The sequence below is a fragment of the Neophocaena asiaeorientalis genome, unplaced genomic scaffold (assembly GCF_003031525.2).
Source record: "Neophocaena asiaeorientalis asiaeorientalis breed wild unplaced genomic scaffold, Neophocaena_asiaeorientalis_V1.1 scaffold479, whole genome shotgun sequence".
Taxonomy (NCBI): domain Eukaryota; kingdom Metazoa; phylum Chordata; class Mammalia; order Artiodactyla; family Phocoenidae; genus Neophocaena; species Neophocaena asiaeorientalis.
The window spans coordinates 4,293,313-4,317,134 of record NW_020173774.1 but is presented as its reverse complement, the minus strand read 5'-3'; the positions used below and the strand labels follow the sequence as shown (position 1 = coordinate 4,317,134).

Sequence of the window (23,822 nt, the reverse complement as noted above, 5' to 3'; positions counted from 1 at the left end):
TGGAGCCAGGCAGCCCGGGCTTGGGTTCTGGCTCTGGGGCTGCTCAGCCGTGTGGCCTTGGTCAAGGTCTGGGCCGTGGGGAGTCTGGTCTGCTGGGTCCCACATGCTGGCCTCTGGCATCCCAGCAAGAGCACGACGGTGTGCGGAGCTGGACTCGGGGGGGGGGGGGGGGGGGGCATTTCCTCCGTCTCCCAGTGCCCCCCGAATCTCGGCTGCCACTGTGAAGCCAGGCCCAGAGGTTCAGGGCCCCCCAATTCTGGCCCAGGTGTGGATGAAATCCCAGTACCTTTTCCCAGTGAGGCGGATGTGGACGGACATGGCCAAGGGAGAGCACAGTAGGACTGGAGTGGGGCTTGCTGTGTCCACATCAGGTGTTTTCTCTGTCCATCCTCTCCCAGTTCTACACCCGTGAGGTGGCTTTAGTGGGAGAGAGTCAGCCCGTCAGGGATTTGGCGGGGAGGAGCGGAAGGGGCTCGGGTTTGCTCCCACTGGGTGAGGGGCTGATGAGGAAGTAGCCCAAGCTGGCACACGACCCTGGAGCACTGCCCTGTGCCAGTGGGTGCCAGGGCCCTGGGGTCAGGCTGGAGGACAGGTGCTGTGCAGCTGGGGGCAAAGTGCTGCCCTCTCTGAGCCTCAGACAAAGGAGAGAAAGTGCGTGATAGAGGGTGCTGAGCACAGCGCTGGGCCAGGATCAGCAGTAGCAATTATCATTCCTGAGCAGAGGCCTCACCAGAGGAGCTCAGGGACCAGGGAGTCCCGCAGGGGAGTGAACAGTCACCATGTGGTGTAAAGGGCAGGACGGGGCAGCCTGGGGGTGGAGGACAGGCTCGGTTTGCCTGGGGGAGGCTGGGGAGGGCAGAAGGTGAGGAGTTAGAAGTAGATGTTTCCGTCCTCCCCCTCAGTTCTTTCTAGAGAGTCCTGTAGGGCCCGAGTAGGGGTACTGGTTACTCCTAAACCCAGTGCTCCCTGGGAGAATGACTCCCAAGCTGTGAGATACTAAAATTTGCAGAAACCAAGCTAGGCTGCGCTGAAGGCTGGCCTGCGAGACAAGGAGGAAGGTGGCTGGTCAAGTATGGCCTTCAGCGTAAAAGATCTGGAAGTTTACCCCATTTACCACACTCCTCTCGGGGCCGTGACCCGGGCAACGTGGACAAGGCTCTGAAATACCTGGAGGCGAGGGGGCAGCAGGGCGGGGTGCTACACTGGGGGCAGGGCCACCTGTCACTCCCTGACTCTGACCTGTGACCTCTGGCAAGTGGCAGCCACACCCCACTCCACCCAGGGCCTTAGCCTGAGGGTCCCACTTCTGCCACCAGGGGGCAGCTGTGAGCCAAGGAGAAAAGGCCCCCAAAGGGGACATCTGGCTTCAGGAGGGCCCAGCCTCTTGGCTCCCTGTCCAGCCCCCACCTACACTCATGGTAACGTCTGGAACCTTCTAGGACACAGCCAGATCCTCACCTACCAGAAGACAGGCCAGCAGTGGGACTTCTCCAATGCCTGGGCCCCCTGCAGGACGTGCTCATCAGAGGTGAGGAGGCAGGGATGGGGCCTCTCCCAGGGCCTCAGCCCACGGAGGTAGAGGGTCCGCCTGCCTGGTTCTGGGGAGGTGTGAACAAACGAGGCAGAGGCCCTTCTCTGGCTCCTCTGCTCTCTCCGCCTCTCACTCAGCAAACACTTACACCTACCTCCACCTGTCAGGGGAATCGGCCCTCCTCTCTCCACACTCAGGCCTGGATGGGAGCAGGTTGGCCCCCGGCTCCAGGAGGGAGGTCTTAGCACCCGGGGCCTCTTTCCCTCCTTGAGGAGAATAAGGCTCAGGCCTCTGCTCCCCCTGGGATGGGGGCTCTGGAGATTCAGGGTCCTACCTGGGGTGGGGTCTGGCCAAGTCTCTTTCCGCCAGACCCCAGGAAGTAGCTTTCCAGCTGGCCCAGAATTGCATCCGAACCAACTGTGACATCTACTCCAAAAAGTCAGCCACGTATGAGAAGGTGAGCTGCCCCTGAGCCCGGTCCCTCGAGGTCCTCCTCCCCACGGTGAGATGGAGGAATCTTCAGGCTGTGCAAAGCCCAAGCCCACACAGCTGGGGACAGTGGCGGCACCTGGTGGCCATTCTTGGGCACCGCAGGGGTCAGAGCTGAGGGCCAGAGCAGCTTCTCCCTAAGGGGCTCCCATTTCTGGCTTCCCTAGAGGCCTGGCGTTGCGGGGCTGGGGTATGGCCTGACCTTATAGCCCGTCCTCTTGTCCCCAGTATGATGTCATCAAGGGTGGACAACCAGGTGGTGGAGGGGAGTATGAGGTTCAGGTGAGTGGGCCACAGCCTCCAGGGAACTTCGGGGCTCTGCCGTCCCTGCAACTGACCATGACCTCCCCTCTCCGGACCTGTTTTTTCCATGGAGGTGGGTCCCAGGGAAGGGCCTGACTGGTGCTCCCTGGTACCCCTGGGGCTATGCAGGGCCAGAGCCTCTAGGTGGGGACCCATATACCCCATAAAAGGACTTGCGGGCCTTCCCCAGAGATCTTGCCCCACTGACCTTACCTCTCTCCAGGAGGGTTTGGCTGGACCAGTGGTGTGGTCCTGATGCTCCTGGACCGCTATGGTGACCGGCTGAGCTCGGGGACCCACACAGCTTTCCTGGAGCCCCACTGCCTTGCAGCTGCCCTTCTGCTTAGCCTCCTGCCTCAGGGACGGGCCTTCACTCCCTCATCTGGCTCCAGCTCCTGCCAATTAAACCTCCACATGAGTCCCTGCGTTCTCCTGCCTCTTGATCCTTTATCCCTGGAGAGCCCACCCCCCACCCCCAGGCCGGTCCTTGGTCATAGTGGAGTGGAGGCAGGGTAGGGACCTGGAGGTCACGGTTGGGCCCTGGGTCCCTGGAACATCTAATAAGGTGGAAATGCTGCATTGTGGGGAGACCTAGCTTTCCTAACCCACGTATCCCAACCCCATGTCCCCCACCACCAGGCCTCCCAAAGACATAGTCCAAATGCTTTATTGTTCTGCTGAGATGCTTACAAATACTGAAAAACATCCAGCCTGGACACAGCAACCATGGCCCAGGGCTGGGAAGGGGGACAGGAAGGTGGGCTTAGTGTTAAGGCGGAAAGGGCTGAGCACAGACAGCTGGAGGCCTGGTCCTCTGCTCTCCATTTCATCCCCCTTCTGAGGCTGCAGGGAGGGCAACCAGACCTCAGGGCACCCCCCTCTGCTGCTTCCTCTCCTGCTCAGGACTTCCATCAGGGAGAATCTGAACAACCCTCTGTCAGAAACTCAGCCCTATAACAGAACCCCAAAGACAGCCTTCTAGCTTCTTCTCCCATCCAATGGCTCCTCCTCTGGTCTACAGTTCCCAGCTTCACCCCTTCTGGCTCTAGGCAAGGCACGAGTGGAAGGGGGAGGGCTGGACAGGGGAGCCAGCAGGCTGTGTATCAGGGCCTGGAGACGCAGGCAGGGGGCAGGGAGAAGGTGTTCAGTCCCTTCCCCCCAGCAGGAGATGCCCAAGGGCCTGGGCTGGAGAGATGATGGCACATACCCTCAGACGGGCCCACCGCTGAAGCAGTGGGCTGAGCCACGGAGCCACGGCAATTAGTATGTAACCATGGCGATGAAGCCATCACTGTGGCGACCATGGTGATGGGTCTGTAAAAAGGTGATAGAGCTGGGACCTCAAGGATGACACTTCCGGTCTCTGGCCCTTCAGCAAAGTAATAAAAAATATAAACGCAGGACAACAATGGGGTAGAGCGGGGTTTGAGAAGTACACCGCCTGAGCTGTTACCCCACTCTGAATGTGGCTCTGCTCAGCCCGCAAGGCCCCTGCAAAGGGGGCTGAGGCAAGAGGGGATCTTTGGCAGCTTCTGGTACCATAATTAGTCCTTTACAAAAGAGAACACAGGCTGGGGAGCACAGGTGCCAGGTCAGAGCGGAGGGGCCCCTCTGTGGCAGCTCCTCAGCCTGGCTGGGCCTGGGGCAGGACCCTGAAGGGTTATTGCAAGTTCTGGGCTCCCAGGAGGCAGCAAAGCCCCCTCCCCAACTTTTATCTCCTGGCTGGTTCTTTAGGGGGCTGGAGCTCAGAAACTCACAGGACGAGCTCCTTACAGAACATTACAAAGTCACTTCTTGTACAAAACCCCAGTCATGCTCCGCCCTCCAGGGCCTCTGGGAGCACTTGTGTGAGGCCTGAGGCCCAGGGCGTGACTGTCTCCAGGGGCGAGTGGAGCAGCAGGCAGTTGGGCCTGGGTCCTGGGCCGGCCTGAGGGTCCACGAGGCCCATTCGGTCAGTTCATGAACTGGGTGTAGCCCTCCGCCCCGGTGACGATGACATCCATCCAGATGCGCATGGCCTCTGCGGATGGGGCCACCATGTAGTACAGCCGGTCGTGGGTCTTCACACAGAAGGTGAGGGCCGGGTTTGGGCTCTGCCGAGGGAGAGAGGAAGGTCTAAGCCAGGGCCCACCCCCAAAGGCCAGGAGCATCTTGCATCTGCCTCGCCGTCTGCCCTTCCTCTCTCTGGCTCCAGGACGCCCTGGAGCTCGAGGCTGAGTCCTAAATAGGCCCAGAGCCCAATCCCCACCACCAGGTGGGCCCCAAGCTGAGACAGTCCCCTCCTCTCAGCTGGGCAGTCCTTGGACCCTGGCAGGGACAGACGCTGCCAGGCGGGGGCCCTGCTCCTTGGTACCCGCAGGCACAAAAGGGAAAGACTCAGTCTCAAAGGGCTGTTCCAGTGAGGACCAGAGTCTCTCCTCAGCAAAAGAGGAACAGACGGAAAAAGCTACAAGCGGGATGCTGGGCCCCAGGACCCCAGAAGGGCAGAAGATCAGGGATAGAGTGGGCATCTGAGGCTTGGCGGGAGGGAGGCTGACCTGCATGAAGGCAGATGGTCCCAGCCTCAAACGTCTCCTGTTTACCAATCCTCTTGACCAGATCTAGTCTCTGAGGGCCCCCTACCCCCCTTGTAGCCATCCCTTCTGCACTGGCCACCCCCACGGAGGGACACATCCTACCGTCATCTCAGGATTGGGAGGCAAGCAAGCGTACTCACGCCCACAGGGGCTTCCTGCTCTCTGCAACCCACCTGGCTCCCCCCCTCAGGCCTGGGGGAAGGGGGGGGTACTTAGGGGAGAGTCAAGGGTCAGGGGTGAGAAGGGTACAGGAGGCATTAATATGCAGTAGTTCTGGTTACAGGCATATGGGGAGGGGTACCTCAGACACCATAGTGAAGCTGAGAAACCTCTTCTGGGGAAGGGAGAGGGAGAGAGGAAGAGAAAGTTTAGAAAGAGAACAAGAGATGGGTCCGAGCCTCTGAAGAGGGCAGGCGGGAGGCCTTTGCTCACAGAGCCCTGCTGGGCCCACCCCTTCCCCAGGGCTGTCCCTCCACCCCTCACCTTGGCTGCACTGCGCAGGTGGTCATAGTACACCTCCTCGATGGCCTGGAAATAGATGACCCCTTTCAGCTTCGTCTCATGCTTGTCTGCAAAGGAATAAGGGCCAGGCTCGTGGACGTGGAGCGTCCTCACGTGGGAAATGGAGTGATTCCCAGGACTCCAAAACAGAGCCCAGCAGGGAGCCCGGAAGACATGGTCAGTGTTCAGCCTCACTCAGAATTATGGAGAATGCAAATTAGAACTCCACCGAGACATCACTTCTAACCTATCAGAACGGCAAAAATACACCCCAAATACACAGCACACTTTTGGTAAGTCTGTGGAGAAACAGGCGGTGTAATAAATCTGACAGGTGATCTGAACTGGTAAACCCTTAGGAATGGTTTGGCTGCGTCGACCAAAGTTAGAAAGGTGTTTGCCCCTCAAGCCAATTTCTACACTTCACGAAAATTTATCTTACACATGTACAAAATAACAAATTTACAAGCTTCACCACAGCAGTACCTATAGTCATGAAAGATTAGAAACAAGCCAGGTATCCATCAAGTGGAGATGGCTAAGCAAATTAGAGTGTGCTACATGATGGAATACATCCAGCTGTTTAACAGAATGACAGAGAAATATCTGATATAGATACAGATTCAGAAATAAATCTAAGGACTTCCCTGGTGGCACAGTGGTCCAGGAAGATCCCACATGCCACGAAGCAACTAAGCCCGTGAGCCACAACTACTGAGCCTGCACTCTAGGGCCCGTGTGCCACAACTACTGAGCCCACGTGCTGCAACTACTGAAACCCATGCAGCTGGAGCCCGTGCTTTGCAACGAGACAAGCCACCACAATAAGAAGCCCGCACACCGCAACGAAGAGTAGTCCCTGCTCACCACAAGAGAAAGCCCACTCACAGCAACAAAGACCCAACGCAGCCAAAAAATAAATAAAAGTAAAAAAATTTAAGAAAAGACAAAGTATCCTCTAGGGCCCGTGTGCCACACGGGTTCGAGCCCTGGTCTCTGGTCCAGGAAGATCCCACATGCCGCGGAGCAACTAAGCCCATGCGCCACAACTACTGAGCCTGCGCGCCACAACTACTGAAGCCCACACGCCTACAGCCCGTGCTCCGCAACAAGAGAAGCCCGCGCACCGCAAGAAAGAGTAGCCTCCGCTCGATGCAACTAGAGCCGCGTGCAGCAACGAAGACCCAACGCAGCCAAAAATAATTAATTAAAAAAAAAAGAAATCTATAAAATATTCCCAGATATCAATATCTAGATATAGATATATTTGAGATAGAAAGATCTCTAAGATACATTAGCAGGAAAACAAGGAATGTATTGGGTGCTACCTTTTGTGTAAGAAAAGGGGTAAGAATACATGTTTGCATTTGTTTATATTCCCCTAAAGATACTCCAGAAGGATACACAAGAGATTTAAAGGTGGTTACCTGTAGTGAGAGGGGGCGTAATGCTCAATTTAAACCTTTTTATGTGTCTTGAGTTTTGAACTATATGAATGCATTTATCTATTTAACTCCAACAGTAAAAAATGGAAGGAAGCATATAGCATCTGGAGGCAGGGGTGGCAGGAAGGAGGTGGGCAAACCCGCAGAGCAGATGACTGCTCGGGTGGCAGGGACAGGGCGCTGGCAGGAGAAAGCACAGGGCCCGGGCCATCCCGTCTTGGGGCAGACGCCGAGCAGGCACCTCAACTGACGTCCTGGGCACTGAGCCCAAGTCACAAAGGAAAGGCCACAAGATCGCTAAACTCAGACTGCGATGGCTGCCACCTTCCCCCACCCCCAGTGTTGTTTCAGGCCCAGGTATCAATCCCAGATCATTGCTACAGCCTCCTAATGTGCCCCTGCCCCGCCCCCTGCCCCTCAACTCACTGGCCCTGATGCCGAGGGGGGAGCTTCCGGAAGCAAATCGAATCCTGCTGCCTCACCGGACGTTGCTGCCTCCTTGGCTGGGCAGAGGTCCCTGACAGGCCGGTGCCAACGCGCCCCTCTGGCCTTGCCTCACATCCCTCCCCTGCACCAACCGCAAGTTCTCTCCGGCCAGACTGAGCTTCTCACGGTCCCCTAACAGTACGCTCTGCCGACACTGGAATGGTCTCCAGCCCACTCCCTTGGCAAACTCCTATGTCATCTTCAAGACCCATTGCAGTTGTCACCACTGGCGTGCACGGTTGTGCTCTCCCGTGCCCCTACAGCACAGATGGTCCTCTGTACAAATCTCACGGTGCTGAATCTGAACCCTCCTTTTATCTGTTCGTAGGTCTAGCTCTCCAACACTGACTGCTATGTCCTAGCACACGGCAGGTGCTCAATCAATGTTGAAAAAATGAGCCCGAGGCACTGGGATCCAAAGAAGTCAGAGACCCTTCTCTTAGGAGCCCACAATTCGGGGGAAAGGAAAGCAGACACACAGCCGCTTATCAGCTGTGTGACCTGGGCATGGTTAGGACTCCAAGAGAACGCCTACAGGTCACTGGCAGTCACGAGGGTTAAGTGAGAGAACACACTCCGACTGTTCGGCAGTGTCTGGCACAATACACGCGGCATCTGTCATGACATCATTACGCCCCAGGGCTGGTACCACACGGCAGAGGGACCCTGTATAACACAGGAGTTAACAGCGGAGGGCAGGAACCGCTCCCAGTGAGGCGGGACCAGGAAAGGCTTCACCAGAGGTGGCTTCTGATCCGGACCCTGTAGAATGGAGGGGTCTCATGGAGTAGGTGGGAGGAGGGTCCAGACAAGGGCAGGGAGGATGTCAGCTTCGAGGAGCAGGCCAGGCACACCCAGGGCCCTGATCCAGCCACAGGCCCGCCTCCACCCGGCACTTCCTCCTCGTAACAGGGACCCAGCCCCATCCTGGCCCCTGGGCCTGGCCTTCTCTCCAGCCTCTGTTCTCTCCCATCTCTTCCTTTACTGGAAATAGTGCCACATTCCTGCCTCTGCTTCCTTACCTCCCACCTACCCTTGATGGATCGCGTGCAATCTGGCTCCCACCCCGGTACGTGGTGGAAACCATTCTCTCGTCAAGATCCAACCCCTGAATCAAATGACCTTTGGGTCCACATTACTCTTGGCCTTTCTGCAGCCTCCATCATCGCTGGTGACACCCCCTGCCTGCACATGTCTGCTCCCTTCGCTGGCTTTCTTCTCCATTTCCGCCCTGCCCTCCCCTTTCCCTGTCTGATTGGGTCTCCTTTTGTTTCACAGACATTAAGGAACGTCGCATGCGCCAAGCACCAGCACAGCACCTGGCATGTGGCTTCCTGCCTCCTGCCCCTTTCGCTTTGCTGGTGCCTCCTTCCTCACAAGGGTGGACCTGCCCCAGAGTGCAGCTCTGTTTCTCCCTCTTCTCTGCTCTAAAGTCTAATTGCCCAAGATCAGTCTTAGCTCTGCCTCTTAGCAGCTGAGAGACCTTGGGCAAGTTACTTAACCTCTCTGTGCCTGATTTTCCTCATCTGTAAAATGAGTGTAAAAACAGTGCTTCCCTCACAAGATCACTGTGAAGATTAAATGAGATGAGGCACGTAGAGTGCTTAGCATGGCATCTGGCTCATACAAGTGTTCAGTAAGTATGATCTGCTATCATTAGTATTATCGTTATTATTATCATTCCAACAGCTTCAACTTTCACTCTGTCTCTAACCCTGACCTTTCTCGTAACCCTAGATGCCCCAGGGGCACTTCAACCTCAATGTGCCTAAGATGGAGTTGTCCTCCCGGGCCTGTTCCTCTCAATCCTGACAAAGTCCCTTCCCAGCCTAGGTGGAAACATGGGGACACGCGTGTCTCTGCCTCCCCGTACCCAGGGCCCAGGTGGCCAGGGAGGGCTTCTTGGAAGGGATGGCACTTGGTTGGGGACCAGGTCAGGGGGGAAGCAGGGTGCTCCAGGCCTGAGCGACTCCAGCACCAAACCCTCCGGCCCTCTCCTTCCAGGCTCCCAGCAGGACCGCTCCTCCCGGCTTTGTGGTTGGGTGGGGCCGGGTGACTGGCTGAACAGACCCACTCGTGACTTGGGGACAGACCCCAGCTGGGGCATTTAACGCCAGTGCCAACCCAATCAGGCTTTTCTTTACCCTCTGCCGCTGCAGCCAGCAACGTTCTAGAAAGGCATGCTCTGAAGCAAAGAGAACGCTGACACAGAGCAGAGCCCCCGCCAACCCACGACGTACATGGACACGTACCAGGAGTAAGTAGGGAAACGCGGGTTTTGAGCCACTGGGATCTTAGGACAGTTCGCTTCCGCAGCGCAGCCTAGCCTGTCCTGACCAGGATATGATACAGCATCCCACGCTCCACGTGGGAGCTGTCCAGAGGGAACTGCAGGGAGGGAAACTAAGCTGGAGGCTGGGTGCAGAGGGCGGAGGGAGCAGGATGGGCCAGGGGGCTGTCCTCAGGGCTGCCCTGAGCGTCCGGGCACTGCTCGGCTGCTTGTACTGGTGCCTTTGCAGGAACTTGCCCGAGGGGGAATCCACAGGACTCCATGCGCCCACAGCCTCTGGGGTCCCCTACAGCACTCCCATCCTTCTTTGCTCACTATCTGCCTCCCTGACAAAAAGCTCCAAGGGAGAGAGAGCTGTGGCCACCTTGCTTATCACCAGAGCCTAGAATAGTGCCTGTAACTTATTAGATGCTCAGTAATAATGCGTGAACAAATCAATGGAGGTGAACCAGGTATACTCTGTACATTTTCAGAGAGGGGAGGACAAGACCCAGCCCAAGCCCCTGGACCCCACTTGGAAGCTTCCAGAAGACCCGCTGTCCTGGGTGACAGAGCCCAGGGGTCCTGGCTCTGGGGCAGTCTTGGGGGAACTCACCCACATAATAGGAAAGGGTGCGCTTGAGTCGATCGAAGACAAACCAGCGCTTCTTCCATGATTTAATCTTGCCACCCATCTTGACCAAGTAGCCACGGCAGACCTGGTGGAAGGCAGGGGTGAGGAAAGACCCAAATGTGCAGCCCCTAAACCTTTATTCCCTGAGCAGCAATGTCAGTGCCATCGCCTGTGCCTGTATTTGTCGGGGGGCTGTCCCCAACATCTCTTCAGGCCAGCACACCTGGTCCTGGGACAGAGACCGCTGGTGTTAGGGCAGGAACTAGGGCCACTCTTCCGAGGACCCAGGAGGTGCCTCTGAACACGGGGTCCCCGCCACGACAACCCCCACCCACCCCGTGTCCCGGGGCCACGCAGGCCTGTACCTTGCTGCTGAGCACGACATGCAGGCAGGTATCCACACCGTGGCCTGAGGACTCAATGTGGGTCTTCAGGTCAAAGTCCTCCTTCCGGATCGGCAGGTAGCGGGTCAGGGGTCGTGCCTGGGAGCAGAGGGTAGGATCAGTAGGGGCCCCTCTCTTCCCCTGTCATTCCCTTGCCCGGGCCCCTTGGCTTCAGTCCCGAACCCCCAAAAGCCTGCCGTCACTCCCTCCCCACCCTCCTGGCTGTCACTCTGGTTTCACGGGGCTTTGGCCAAAGCAGGGACCTGGCATGCCTGTGCTGACTCCACCCAGGTCTGGGCAAACTGCTGAACGGCTCTACGCCTCAGTTTCCCAGACACAGCTGTCCTTGTCCTGTCTCTGCCCCTCCTCTCCCTCCTGGGCTGAATGGAACAAAGCAAAGGACGAGACGTGAACATGCTCTTGGAAGAAAAGCCCAATAAGAAGCCTGGTCTTGGGGGCTTCCCCGGTGGCGCAGTGGTTGAGAGTCCGCCTGCCTATGCAGGGGACACGGGTTCGTGCCCCGGCCCGGGAAGATCCCACATGCCGCGGAGCGGCTGGGCCCATGAGCCGTGGCCGCTGAGCCTGCGCATCCGGAGCCTGTGCTCCACAATGGGAGAGGCCACAGCAGTGAGAGGCCCGCGGACCGCAAAAAAAAAAAAGAAGTCTGGTCTCTAACTTCCTGTGGGGCCTTGTTTGGGTCACAGTCCCTCTCTGGGCCTCCGTCTCCTTATATGTAAACAAGGGCTTTGAACTAGAGAATCTCTAAGGTCTGTTCCACCTCAAAATTTCTGATACTTAACTAGAATTCTCAGTCAACTGGAATTTTTTTCTCCTCTTTATTTCGACGAAGAATGTTAGAATGACATGAAAAGGAAACATTACAAATTATTTAAAGAAGAAACAGGGACTTCCCTGGTGGCGCAGTGGTTAGGAATCTGCCTGCCAATGCGGGGGACACGGGTTCCAGCCCTGGCCCGGGAGGATCCCACATGCTGCGGAGCAGCTAAGCCCCTGAGCCACAACTGCTGAGCAACCCCCGCTCGCCACAACTAGAGAAAGCCCGCACACGGCAATGAAGACCCAATGCAGCCAAAAATAAATAAATAAAAATAAATTTATTAAAAAAAAAAGAAGAAACAAAATGCTCAAGTTCCCAGAGGTGCCCCAAAGATGAGCTGACGCCATCCACCTCCTCAAAGCTGGTGGCCCCTGCAGCCATTCCTGAGCCCCAGCGCAGGGGGCTAGAGAAGAGAGTCCCAAAGAGACCACTGACAGAGACAGGAAAGGGGAACTAGGCATTTAGCAAAAGATTCCAAGCACAGAGATAAAACTCACACACAGAGTTTCTTAATTATTTCTAAATTCCCGAGCCAACCTACCCCTTAGAATTCATGTTGCAGCAACATTAGGAAATCATGGAGCTATGATCGCCAGTCACTGCTGGGTAGGACTTCCACGCTGGGGAGGCCTATGGAAACCCCCAGAGGAAGGGACAACCTGTCTGAATCTCACATGTTCTCCCAGGGGCCCAGGGTCTGGGACCAGACACACGAGTCGATTTCCCTGCCCAACCTAATTTCTCCCTCTCCCTTCAACTGCTCTGCTCAAGTCTCCTGTATAAGGAAAAAGCCCAGGATTGGCTTTTGTGTAAGGATGGATTCTTGTCCCAAGGAGAAACTAGTACATTCTCTTTTGGAGATGTAAACCGAAAGTCAGAGTGAGGCCAGTTGCTGGTGGTGGGGCCGAGAGCCAAAAGGTCTGGTGGAGTGAGGCTAGGACAGCCACAAAGCACCAGAAGCAGGAGGGCATCAGGGACCGGGAAGGAGGTGCAGTGCAGACTCACGAGGCAGAGGTGAGGCCCCTGCGAGAGGCCAAGGGTAGCCACCCTGATTCTGACTCAGCTCCCATCACTGGAAGGCCTGTCCAGACCCTCTTCTCTAAAAGGTGGCCTGCCGCATCCCCACAACCCAATCAACAGACACACACACGCACACGCACACACACGCAACACACGCGCACACACACACACACAGAGACAGACACAGACACAGAGCGGGTCCCTGTTCCTTGGGGCCAAACAAGTCCCAGGTAGAATTCTGCTTGTGCAATCCTTTCTGGAGAGAACAGGCTCTACAGCCCAGCAGGGGTAGTACCCTGGGATATCCCGACCCCTCGTCAGCCCTACCCTTAAGCCCACCGCCCACTCACCTGCGAGAACTGCTTCTCCCGCATCTTGACCTCCTTCTCCACGAGCTGATGCCTCCGGGCGCTCTCGCCCTGCAGCCTCCGTTCCACCTGCTCCCGCCGCCTCCGCTCCTCCTCCAGGGCCTGCCGCCTCAGCTCCATCTCCCGCTCCTGCCCCCAAAGCCAGGGCTCAGTGCCCACCACTGCCCTCTTCCCTCCCAAGTCCCTGCCACCCCTCCTCAGGCCGGGGCAGAGCCACAGGAGGCACCCACCTCAGAGGGCAGCCTGGCATGAGGGGCCATCATCCCCCAAGCCCACCCTCTCTAAGGACCTGGCTGACAAGGGTAAATGCCTTAAAGTGAGACCAACCTGGCTTCAAATCCTGGCTCTACCACCACTATGAGCTCTGGACCCTGACAAACTCCCTAAGCCTCAGTTGCCTCATCTGTAAAATGGGGCCAAGAGTGCCTACTCCTGGGATTGTAGCGAAAATTAAATGAGATCATGTGAGTAAATGCCCATCACTAACTCTGGCAGGAAGGAAGCACTCAATAAAAAAATGGGGCTTTTATAATTTTATCTGAATTCCTAGGACATGGATTGTCTAAACAACCTAATCGATAAGTGAAGGCCCTCTGAAACTCCAAATGAGAAACATTTATGGTTGAACTTCAGATTTTATGGGAAAAAAATGAACTTATGAAAGCCATTATCAAAAGATTTTCAATCATTAAAACAAATCATTAAATACACAGCATGTGGGTGATGTTTTGTATGTCTTCATCAATGATAACAACCTTCATATTAACTCCCATCTGTCATTTCTTCCCAGCTCAAAACTTAGCAGAACCTCCTTTTTCTCCATTTGTCAAGAGATGTTTGTAAATCTGCCCTCCTCTGAAGTAAATAAGACTAAGAGGCCTTCTTTTCTGGTTGATCTCCTGCTCCCCGGGTTCCACTCTTAACTCCAGACATGCAGAATGCCCGGATGATAGAGACAGATGAGCTTCTGCAGATTCTCTATTTCACCTCCTCCCCAGGCACAGTTTCCTCAGCCTGGCTGTGCCCACGATGAACCCCTGGCCCCTCTGCTGTGTCCCAGGCCCATCAGTAGGCAACGTGAGGCCCCCGCAGCCAACACCTCTGCTCTGGCTTGGACATCTGCCTTCTCTCTGTCCCCATCCTTCAACCCCAGGTCCTAGCCATTCCCAAGAGGAGTGACCTGGCACGCAGGTAGACAGGAATCAAAATTTCTGTGGTGGCCAAACGTCCAAAGAGGTGAACACACAAAGACTGGAAGCTCCCATACGGGAAATTCACCGTTGGACACTGGGTGCTGCGTCCCCTTTTCCTAAGAGCTGTGAAACTGGTCATCTCGCCAAGCCTCCGCGTCCCCCGCTTGAGGAACACAGGCTTTGAAAACACTCTTCCTCAAGGGACTGCTGCGAGGATAACGTGGGTGAAGGGGCCTGGGGAGGAGCGGAGGCCCTTGGCGGGCAGAGGGCAGCCCCGGGGCCCCGCACCTCCTCCCGCCTCCCATGGCCCAGATCTGCCTCACCCTCGACTCCATGAGCCGGCTCTTCTCCGCATGGGCTTCTTTCAGCATCTTCTCCATTTCTTCCGTCTTCCCCACATCCAGGCCGCTGGCACTGGGGAGGCAAGGGGAGGAGGCACACGGTGGAGGCGGCGGCCCTGGTGTGGGCAGGACGGCGGCGGGCCGTCGGGTGGCGGCCGGGGCGCGGGTACCTGGACATGGTGTCGGGGGAGCAGGCCGAGTTGCCCCCCGTAGAGATGCTGGTCTCCATGCTGTCTGAGCTCTCCAGGCTCAGCGTGTCGTAGGCGTGCTCGCCCTCCTCCCCTCGCTCCCTGGACGCAGGCAGGTGGTGCAGGATGGAGTGATGCAGGAGCTGCGGGAAGCCCGAGGGCCCGGCCGGGAAGGGCGCGGCCCCGTGCAGGGCGTCCCACTGGCACTGCGCCTCGGCCGCCGCCTTCTGCTTCAGCTCAGCCAACCGCCGCCGCTGCTCCTCAATCACCTGCTGCCCTGCAGGAGCGACAGGCAGGAGTCACGGTGGGCACCCCACCTCCCCAGGGAGGACGCCGGCCGCATCACAGACGGAGGGAGGAAGCGAGCGGGGAGAAGGTAACACGGGGCAGCCCCCTTGCCCCCCACCAGCTTCCCTGAAGCCCCCGCAGCTCCAGGTCCGGCTGCCCTGGCAACGCTTCGTCACCTGCACAACTGGCCACAGCCATGCAGCCTGACTTCAGCGCTCCCACTGTGTCCTGAGCCCACACGCGGCACCGAACCTGCCCGGGTGGGGCCCCGGCAGCACGACGGCCAGGTGGCTCCAGCTCACAACCATGGCCTGAATAGGTGGGCAGGGCACATGCACCCACCCTGCTGCTGGGGAAGGGTGAAGGAAGAGGTGCTGGGAGCCCCATGAGCACCCACATCAATGCAGACCCCGCGGCGATGCAGAAGCAGGAGTGCCAGCGGCAGGAAAGGAGGAAGGGGAGACGAGGCGGAGCACAGCTGAGGCAGGAGAGAGCTCAGCTGGCGGGGTGAGGCCAGCCCAACACCCCAACCCAACTCAGCCTGGGAGTCTGCCTGCGGGCAGTGGGGGCCTGGGCAGAATACATCATGCGGATGCCCGGGCAGGGGCTGCCTGGCCAAAGCAATGCCCTCAATGACCAACGCTCTACCTGCTGGGTCGTCAGTTGGGAGGGGCTCGGCAGGAAGCGACTCGACTGGTAGGGGGGCCCCGGGTAGACACAGAGGGGATGAGAGGGGAGAAAGGCAAGGACTTGGACTTTCAAAACAAACAAAACGCACACGAGCAACCAGGACTCCTGGGTCCCTAGAGACAATATCTTAGGGAAGCGTTTGTGGAGGTCATCAAGTCCAACCCCCTGCCTCCAGACAGGATAACGTCTATCTCTACTCAGGTCAACAAGCATTTCCCTTATTTGCTGCGGTCTCTAGGAATTTTTTTTCCCTGCCATTAGTCTTTTGATAAATAGCCAGGAATCTCTTCTTTAGGTATCTAATCCAAATCCTTTTTGCTCTTGCCTAGATCCCAATTAAAGGAAAAACATCCTGGGAAAGGCGTGGGCATGGATGAGGTAGGGTGGGGAGCACGTGGCAGATGTCCAGGGCCCCCAGGAGAGCAGGTGGGCTGGCGCTGCAGCCACTCACCCTTCTGCTGGAGGGCCAGCTGGCGCTTGGTCTCAATGTCCTGCAGAGTGGCTGCCAGGCTGCGAGGAAGGCTGCTTGTGCCATTCTGGGCGAGTAGAGTGCTCTGCGGAGGGAAACGGAGCATTGGGACCCAAGGCTCACAAGGCACCTCCCCCCACCCTCAAGGCCCTCATGGAAGGCTGTGACCTCTCTCCAGTGTGGCTGTCTCCATCCCCCACCATCACCACCCTGCCACGCACACAGCCCTCCCACTGTCCTCAGACCTTTGGGGAGGGGCTACGGCCCAAGGTAGCCACGCTGAGCTGGGAGGAGGAAGAGGAAGAGCCAGAGGAAGAGGGGAGGGGGCCGCTGCGGGTCCGGGGCAAGGGGCTAGTGGCCTCACCATCCATCTTGGAGCGGTAAACCTGGAGGGAAGAGACACGGTCTGGTATCCCCAGCTCCCCATCCCCATGGCATCTAGGCTGGCTGTGACCCAAGGTACTGCCCCAGCACCCGAGGCCTCTGGCTCTAGCTGACAACAGCACTGAGCCTCCTGGGCCAGCCCAATGGACAGATGTTATTGGCAGCTGCCAAGCCTCCTTTCCAGGCTGCTCCTCCTTGGGCCAATCCCTGGTCCAACCCTGCATCTTAGAAAGGACCTTGTAAATCAACCCATGTGAGGAGTTAACACCAATGGGCAGAGCTGTACAGGAGACTGACTGGAGGCCGGGGCTCCCTCTGGTCCCAGCTCTGCTGCTAAGGGGCTGTGACCTTGGGCCACGCACCTCCCCACTCTGGGCCTTGGCTTCCTTATCTGCAAAAGGAGGGGGTAGGGCTAGACTAAATAATCGCCAAGCTCCCTCACAGCACTAATGTTTGGTGAATATGGTCTTTGGAGTCAAGAACCCTGGCCTTCAGTGTAGCCTCTGCTACTTCCTAGTTGTGTGACCTCGGAGAGATTACTTATCTTCTCCGGGGGGCCCCAGTGTTTGATCTGTAAAACGAGAGTTATCGTTATCTGCCTCAAAGGCCTGTGGTAGTGATTAAATGAATCAAAACATATAAAAATCTCAAACCAGCTGGGCACAAAATAGAAATGTCACACAAACTACTCCCAAAGGAAACACGGAATTTTAGAGCTGAGATCACCGTCTTAGAGATGCAATGACTTCACTCAAAGAATGAATCTTGAATGGGGCGTTGGGGGATAGGGGGGTTCAGGCCCTCCAGCCGGTCAGTGGAGCAACACTTGGGGCAGAAGGCTGCCCGAATACTCTTCCCCCACCCCGAGGGCAGCAGCTTGCCACAGGCTGGAGCACGGCCATGCCCCCAATGGCAACTAGGAGGAGTCTTGGGCATGTCCTCAGGGCTATCACTTCAGAGCCTTTGTCCCATTCTGTCCTGCCTCCAAGTGTCACCCCTGGGGAGACCAGGAGAACAAAATACTGGCAACTCTCCTAGGACACACAAGTTCCAGAGACAACAGGCTCAAGAGTGCATCAGGACAAGACCGAGTGAGAAGCTCTGGGGGTGAGGGCCACCGAGGACAGCATGAGGCACCGCCGCTCCCGAGCCTCCTTGCATTGGACAGCCAAGCGCGTCGAGCCTCGGACTCAGGAGGCTGGCCCTCCACACCCGGAGTGCCAGGATGGCTGCCCGAGAGGAGACCCTCACTCCCCTCTCAGGGTCCAGAGGCCCCTGTTGCCCCGGCTGGATTAACCCCCCACCACCTAAGGCAGCACTGTGGGGTTGATGGATCGGCAAGGAGGGGTTACCTGCAGCTGACGGGAAGCTTTGGCGGGCAGAGGCGGGGGGGAGGAACGAGGGGAGGCTGCAGCGGGGCCGGTCCCCAGCCCGGCCATCAGCTCCTGGTACCACTGCTCTAAGTCTACAGCGGGGAGCAGCAGCTTCTCCATCTGGAGGGGGCACGGGGAGGACGACAGGGGACAGGAGGGGAAGGATGGAGAGGAAAGGTCAAGGAGTGAGGGGAAAGGAAAGGAAAGGGGAGGAAAAAGGAAGAAAAGGGCAAAGAAAGGAGAAGGTTGGAGGAAGGGTAAAGGAAGACCATTATCAGGGAAACAGACAGGAAGGGAAAACAGGAATGAAGGAAGGGAGAAAGGAGAGTGTAAAGAGAAGAAAACACAGTGAGAAAACAGTTGCCGCAAACGTGCTAAGGGCAAAGAGAAACAGGGCACAACTCCCAGACCACAGACACGTGCTGCGCCGACCACGACGCCGGCCAGCCGGAGCACCGCCCCCCCGGCAGGCAGCGCTCCCCCCCGGGGGCCGGCTGAGGGCTGAGATGCCACTGCACACGGGCAAAGCACACACAGACAGAGCCACGCCACTAGTGGGCTGCGGGTGGCAGGAACACACAGACCACCAACCTGGGCTGAAGGCGGGATAGAAGCGAAGGAGGAGGAAGAGGGCAGCGCGGGAAGAAGGCAGGTGGTGGGAACCAGGTCCTGGGAGGCAGGGGCCCAGGGAGGCAGGCCTGGCGCAGGTGCTGCGGGCACAGGCGAGGTGCCCCACATGGCCTTTAGCTGCTCAAGCGTCAGGTACTTGGGGGAAGGCCAGACACAGGAGGGAATACAAGAGGTTAATGGGACGGGAACCCAAGAGATGGCCCTGCCCACGGGCAAGGGGAGGGTAAGAGGAGGACACACAGAGCAGAGTAGGCTTGTAGAGCCCGGGAAAGCCAGGGTCCTCTCCGCAGGATGCCCTCACGCTAGAGCAGAAGGCTTTCCCTCCTTGAGCCATCAGGAGCTGAAGGAAGATCCCGAAGCCCCAGGCAAGAGAGGGAACCACTCCCAAGCCCCCTGACGCCAGCTGCCCTTCTCCCTCACTGCTGAAGACAGACCCTGCTGCCCCCCCAACCCAGGCCTGAGGGGCAATCGAGGGCATCCATGAGGAGGCCCTTGGGCATAGGTGGGCTCACTCGGTGGCTGGTACCTCACTGTCAGGCAGGGGCTGGGCGAGCGCGCTGGGGGAGGTGGCAGAAGCATAGGGGTCCAAGCAGGAGCACAGCTGGAGAACCTCTGCCAGGCTCACATACTCCTAGGGTGCCCGGTGGGAGGGGGAAGGGTGGGCAGAGAACAGGTTAACAGGATTCAACCAGGTACCTGACATCCACACTCCATGCCAAAGGGCCATCACTCCATTCAATACAAAATCCACAGCAGGGGTACGTGGGGAGCTCGGCTGCCCACTGTGGCCTCAGCTGGCTGCTGGGAAGTGGGGTGGGGGGCAGAAAAGGGCCGGCAGAACTGACTGTCTGAAGGCTCTTCTCAACCTTCACTCTTGAGGCTGCCTTGGCATCCGGGCCCTGCCACGGGCAGACCCTGAAAGCCCATTCCTGGGTTTGCCCTGGGCTAGGGGCAGGTGAAGGAGCCCGAGGAAGGTCTTCCAAGAGTCCACCAGGGACCAGGACCCACCTCCCAGAGAGCCTTTCTGTCTCCAACACCTTGGGCCTCCCCAATGAGGCACACACATGTATCACCGAGCGCCAGTCACAGCATTCCCATGGGTCCCCTCACACCCCATCTGCTGGAGCAGGAGCTGGAAGGAACAGGAACTGGAGGCACCACTAGGGCCTGAGCAACACAGGCCCTGAGAAAGAAGCCTTAGCAGGGAGTAGCTAAAAGCCCAGATAGAAAAACCAGCCCACTGCCCGAAGGTTAGGACTTGGCAAGATGTTCACACACCAGATTGTGGGTTGGGAACACAGGGACTGTTGTATTCTCTGAGCAAATCCTTAGAATTCTGAGCTTATCTAGGTGCTGGGGACATGGTAGGCATCCAAAATGCATGCAGAATCAAAGTACAGGATCCTAAGCCTGCCCTATCCAGGGGAGCCCACCCTGACCTAGCTCCAGAGGGGGACCGTCCTCCAGGGGTCACAGAAAAGGAAAATGAGCTAGCAGGTCCAGTGTGTTGTGAGGACGGATGGATGACATGCAGAATATATGCAAATTTATATGCAAATTGATGCTCTGATTTTGCATGGACTGCCCAGGCACCTATGGAACAAACTGGCCAGACAAAGGATTACTGCCACGCACCCTTCAGCTGGGCCATTGGGAGGAGCTGAGCACAGCTCAGCAAGCAGGCAGACAGGCAGTGAGTACAGCAGAGCAGGCAGTTAGCTGTGATTACCTCTTGTGCTTTGGGGCAGAGCTGAGTGGAAGCAGGTGGGGTTACGGGACCAGAGGAGGCCCCAGCCTGAGAAGACCCTGGGAAGGGACCCAGAGCCGCCATCCCCAGCCCCACCTCTGAGGACTCAGAGATGAGCAGTTCAGCCTACAGAGAGGGTACGTGTGAGGGGCCTCACCCCTCACACTCAGCCCAGCCACCCCACCCCCAGGCCCAAACTGTTTGCACAATGAGGCAGGAAACTTGGCACGTCCTGGTTGGACCTCACACACCAGGCATGCAGAGACTCAGGAAAGAACGAGCCCCAATGCCCACTTCTGAGCCTGTAGCCTAGTTGCAGACAGAAGCCCAGGGAGCTCCAAGATCAGGACCCCTAGATCCTTATGCTGCCCCTTGAGCTGAGTCCACCCAGCCCTAGCCCTTACCAAACCTCTGAGCTGCCATCCTCCCCACCCATGCCTCCTGAATCCCCCAGATGTATTCAGTCACCCGAAATGGTAAGATCGGTGGGCTCCTGGGGCCCAGAAAGGCAGCTGAAAAGAAGCAGCCGGTAGCCATAGAGGATCCAATCCCAGACCTCAGAGCCATCCCTACTCAAATTACTCCGGTTCAGGAAAATGCCCCCATATTCAACCTCAGCCGTTGGGGTGAAGGCCCCATGTGTTGCTCCAGAGCCTCCCAGGAGACCCCTTGGGCCTGAGGCTGGGGCCCAAACCAACCATGTTACCTCTTTGAGGGTCGACGTGGTCTTCGGGAAAGCCCTGCCCCCTGTGAGAGAGTGGTATCTTCTTTCCAACATAGCCAGTTTCTCCTTCTCCTGCAAGCCCAAAGCGGCAGAATCAGAAAGGAGTGGGAGTGGGGCGAGGGGCCCCAAGTAAAGGGGGATCCCACCTGGCTGGCCAGTGTCCACTGCAGCCCTTCTGCACTCACCTCCCACTCCCCCAGCCCCTCGCCAGCCCTCATCCCCCACCCACCCTGACTGGGGCTACCTTCTGCAGCAGCTGCAGGGAGGCACTCTTATCCCGGGCTAGGCGTTCTGACTCTTGCACAGCCTGGGACCGGATCTGCCCAGCCTGGCTGTCCAGGACCGCCAGGCGCTCCTGGAGGACATGGGGGTAGTGGGTCAGACCCTGGAGAGACAGGGCTGAGCCCAAGGTGAGGCTTGGCCGTCTCTGCTGCCCAGAGACCCTGGGCTTGGGTGAAGGGAATCAACTAGCCCTTCTGTTCGGCCTCGTCTCACCCAAGGAAAACGCAGGCTGCTGTGGTCGGCTCCCTCACCCCTCCCACGACCAGTGACCCCATGCCACCAGGCACACCAGCCAGAACTCAAGTTCCCAAATCTCTCTCCCCGCCCGCCCCAGTCAACGTGTCTGGAATCCCAGAGATGCTGCAACGTTCTCCACCTGCCCCCGTGCTTCCACCCCACTGCCACCACCCCAACCCAGGCCCTCTGTTTCCCAGCCTGGACTTCTTCACCAGCCTCCTGCTTCCACTCTCTCAACTTTCTGATCCATCCCTACACTGCCACAGATAGCTTCCTAAAATGGACTTTGAGGATTGTTTTCGTTTGCTTGCTTGTTTGAATTTTCTAATCTTTTCAGAGTGTATATTACTTGAATAATTTTTTTTTTAATCCACGAGTAAGGGTCATCAGTCCTCTTCTCAGCAACTCCTCATTACTCACAGGATAAAGCACAAATCCCTCAGCCGGCACTCAAGGGCTCCTGGAACTGGGCCTCCACTTTCCACCCTCCCTCCTACCCTGAGTCCTCGGCGGGCGTGCACTCAGCTCGGCCCTATTGTAATGTTAGCGGTGCAGGTGTACACTCCCAGGCCTTTCTTATACGGTTCTCTTTGCCAGGAATGCTGCCCTGTCTTCTCCACCCATCAAGAGCTTATTTATTCTCCAAGACCAGACCCAATGCTATCTCCTCTCCAACATCTTCCTTGATCACCACTCAATTCCTTTGCTCCTTGCTCTGTGCTCAAATTATTCCATATCACCATTTGCCTGGTATTGCTGTTACTTGTGAATATATGTCTCCATCACCACCACCCCGCCCAAGCTGTCCGATCCAAGGGCCGGGCCAGTTTCTTTTTTGTCTCCATATCCCCAGTAGGGCTTAGCGCAATGCCTGGCTCAACAATCATGTGCTAAAAGGAAATGAAAAGATAATAAGTGAGAGAGAAGGAGAGGGGCTTGGGAAAATGGGCTGGGTTTATCCAAGGAGGGCTTCCTGAAAGAGGAGGCCTTAAACTATCACCATTAAGAGCAAGACATAGGAGAGAAGGGAGGGAAGAAGGGAGCTGTACTAAATCTGGGGTCAGCCCAAGCAGACTGAAGCAGACCGGGTGGTAATCCTCACAACAAGATCTGCAATTTACTGAGAACCTGTCAGGACCCAAGAACTCTGCTAAAGGCTTTGCACGTGTTACCTCACTTAACTCTCTTACGAGGCAGATGCCTTTATGCCCATTTCACTGATAGGCAGATGCATTTGTAAGGCAGAGCAGCTCAGGGAGAGAAGCAAGGGCTCTGGACTCAGGGGGAAGTCCAGTGGCTCCCCACTTACCGCCAAACTCAGGCTAGCCATCTAGCCCCTCTTTTTGACACCCCTCCCCGATCTCACTCCAGCCTGGCAAAGTGCACATGCATGCACATGTGTGCACGAACACTCAACTCTCAGCAGCAGGTGTGTGGGCCGCCTGGCTCCTCCCCCTTCTCCTCACCCACTCCTAACCCTGGCTTAACACAAGCCTCCTCCCAACTTTACATCCCTGCCCCAATACCCTGTCCTGGTCTGGCTGAGACCAGGAGGAGACATCAGAGCATCTGGAGCTCCAGAACCAGCCAGGATGCGATACCAAATCCCCTAGTTTTACGGCTCAGCTGAGCCAGGGCTGGGCCAAGGCTGGAACCCAGGTGATGCCTTTCTAGTACCCCTGGCAGGCTCTAATATCCAGATCTCTGGTCTTTGTATGTGTCCCAGCACTTCCATCAGAGAGCTCTACAAGGGCAGGAGCAAGTCTCCTCTTCAGCCCCCTCCTCCATCTCCGTTTCTCCCTTCCCTGCCCAGCCAGGGCCCAGCTCTGAATGTGAGCCCAATCCACTTTCCACTGGAGGACTGGGGGGAGTCAGAGCTTAATAACAATAGTTATTGTTCACTGAGTGCTTACTATGATCACGTCCTATGCTGTCTTCACACACATCATCTCCTTTATCGCTCACAACAGCCTGTTATTGTTCTTGTTTTACAGATGAGGAAACCGAGGCTCAGCAAGGTGAAGTCAAGCCGGCACTGCGGGCCTCGCGGCAGGGATGGGGGCCGGGGGGGCGCACCTTCCTCTTGGCGATGCTCCGGAGCAGCTCGGCCTTGCTCCGGAGCAGCCCTTGGCCAGCCAGCTCGCGCTCCTCCTCCACGCGGCTCTCCCGCTCCAGCTGCTGGAACTCCAAGTCTTCAAAGAGCTTTGTCTCAGTCTCCAGGGCTTCTGCCTCCTTGAACGACAGTGACAAAGGGGATCGGGTGGTGCTCACGATACCACTCTGCGCCTGGAAGGCCAGTTCACAGAGGTGAGACTTCTGGGGGCTGGACCCGGGGAAACGGAGGAAGGGACCTGCCCCCACCCCGCCCCCTTTCCTCCGCTCGGCTCTGCCCCTTTGCCGGGCAGCACTGCCTGCAGTAGCAGAAAGGAGAAC

The 23,822-nt window shown here is 57.3% G+C and overlaps 1 protein-coding gene across 18 annotated transcripts in view; it reads right to left on the bottom strand.

Annotated features, from left to right (window-relative positions):
- Nucleotides 1–2,974: 2,974 nt before the first annotated feature.
- Nucleotides 2,975–23,822, bottom strand: part of PHLDB1 (pleckstrin homology like domain family B member 1) — a 45,810-nt gene continuing 24,962 nt past the window's right edge. For 14 of the 18 annotated variants that reach the window (XM_024751724.1, XM_024751727.1, XM_024751725.1 and 11 more), the window contains 13 exons: nt 23,466–23,621; nt 21,115–21,225; nt 20,853–20,942; nt 17,749–17,889; nt 16,258–16,398; nt 15,995–16,097; nt 14,548–14,842; nt 14,360–14,450; nt 12,826–12,972; nt 10,600–10,716; nt 10,217–10,319; nt 5,383–5,468; nt 2,975–4,416 (listed from right to left, as the gene is read on the bottom strand). In XM_024751724.1, the coding sequence (XP_024607492.1) occupies nt 4,276–4,416; nt 5,383–5,468; nt 10,217–10,319; nt 10,600–10,716; nt 12,826–12,972; nt 14,360–14,450; nt 14,548–14,842; nt 15,995–16,097; nt 16,258–16,398; nt 17,749–17,889; nt 20,853–20,942; nt 21,115–21,225; nt 23,466–23,621 (1,722 nt within the window). In that variant the 3' untranslated portion in view covers nt 2,975–4,275. The remainder of the gene's footprint in view (nt 4,417–5,382; nt 5,469–10,216; nt 10,320–10,599; nt 10,717–12,825; nt 12,973–14,359; nt 14,451–14,547; nt 14,843–15,994; nt 16,098–16,257; nt 16,399–17,748; nt 17,890–20,852; nt 20,943–21,114; nt 21,226–23,465; nt 23,622–23,822) is intronic. The other 4 variants (XM_024751735.1, XM_024751730.1, XM_024751734.1 and 1 more) reach the window with 1 other exon arrangement.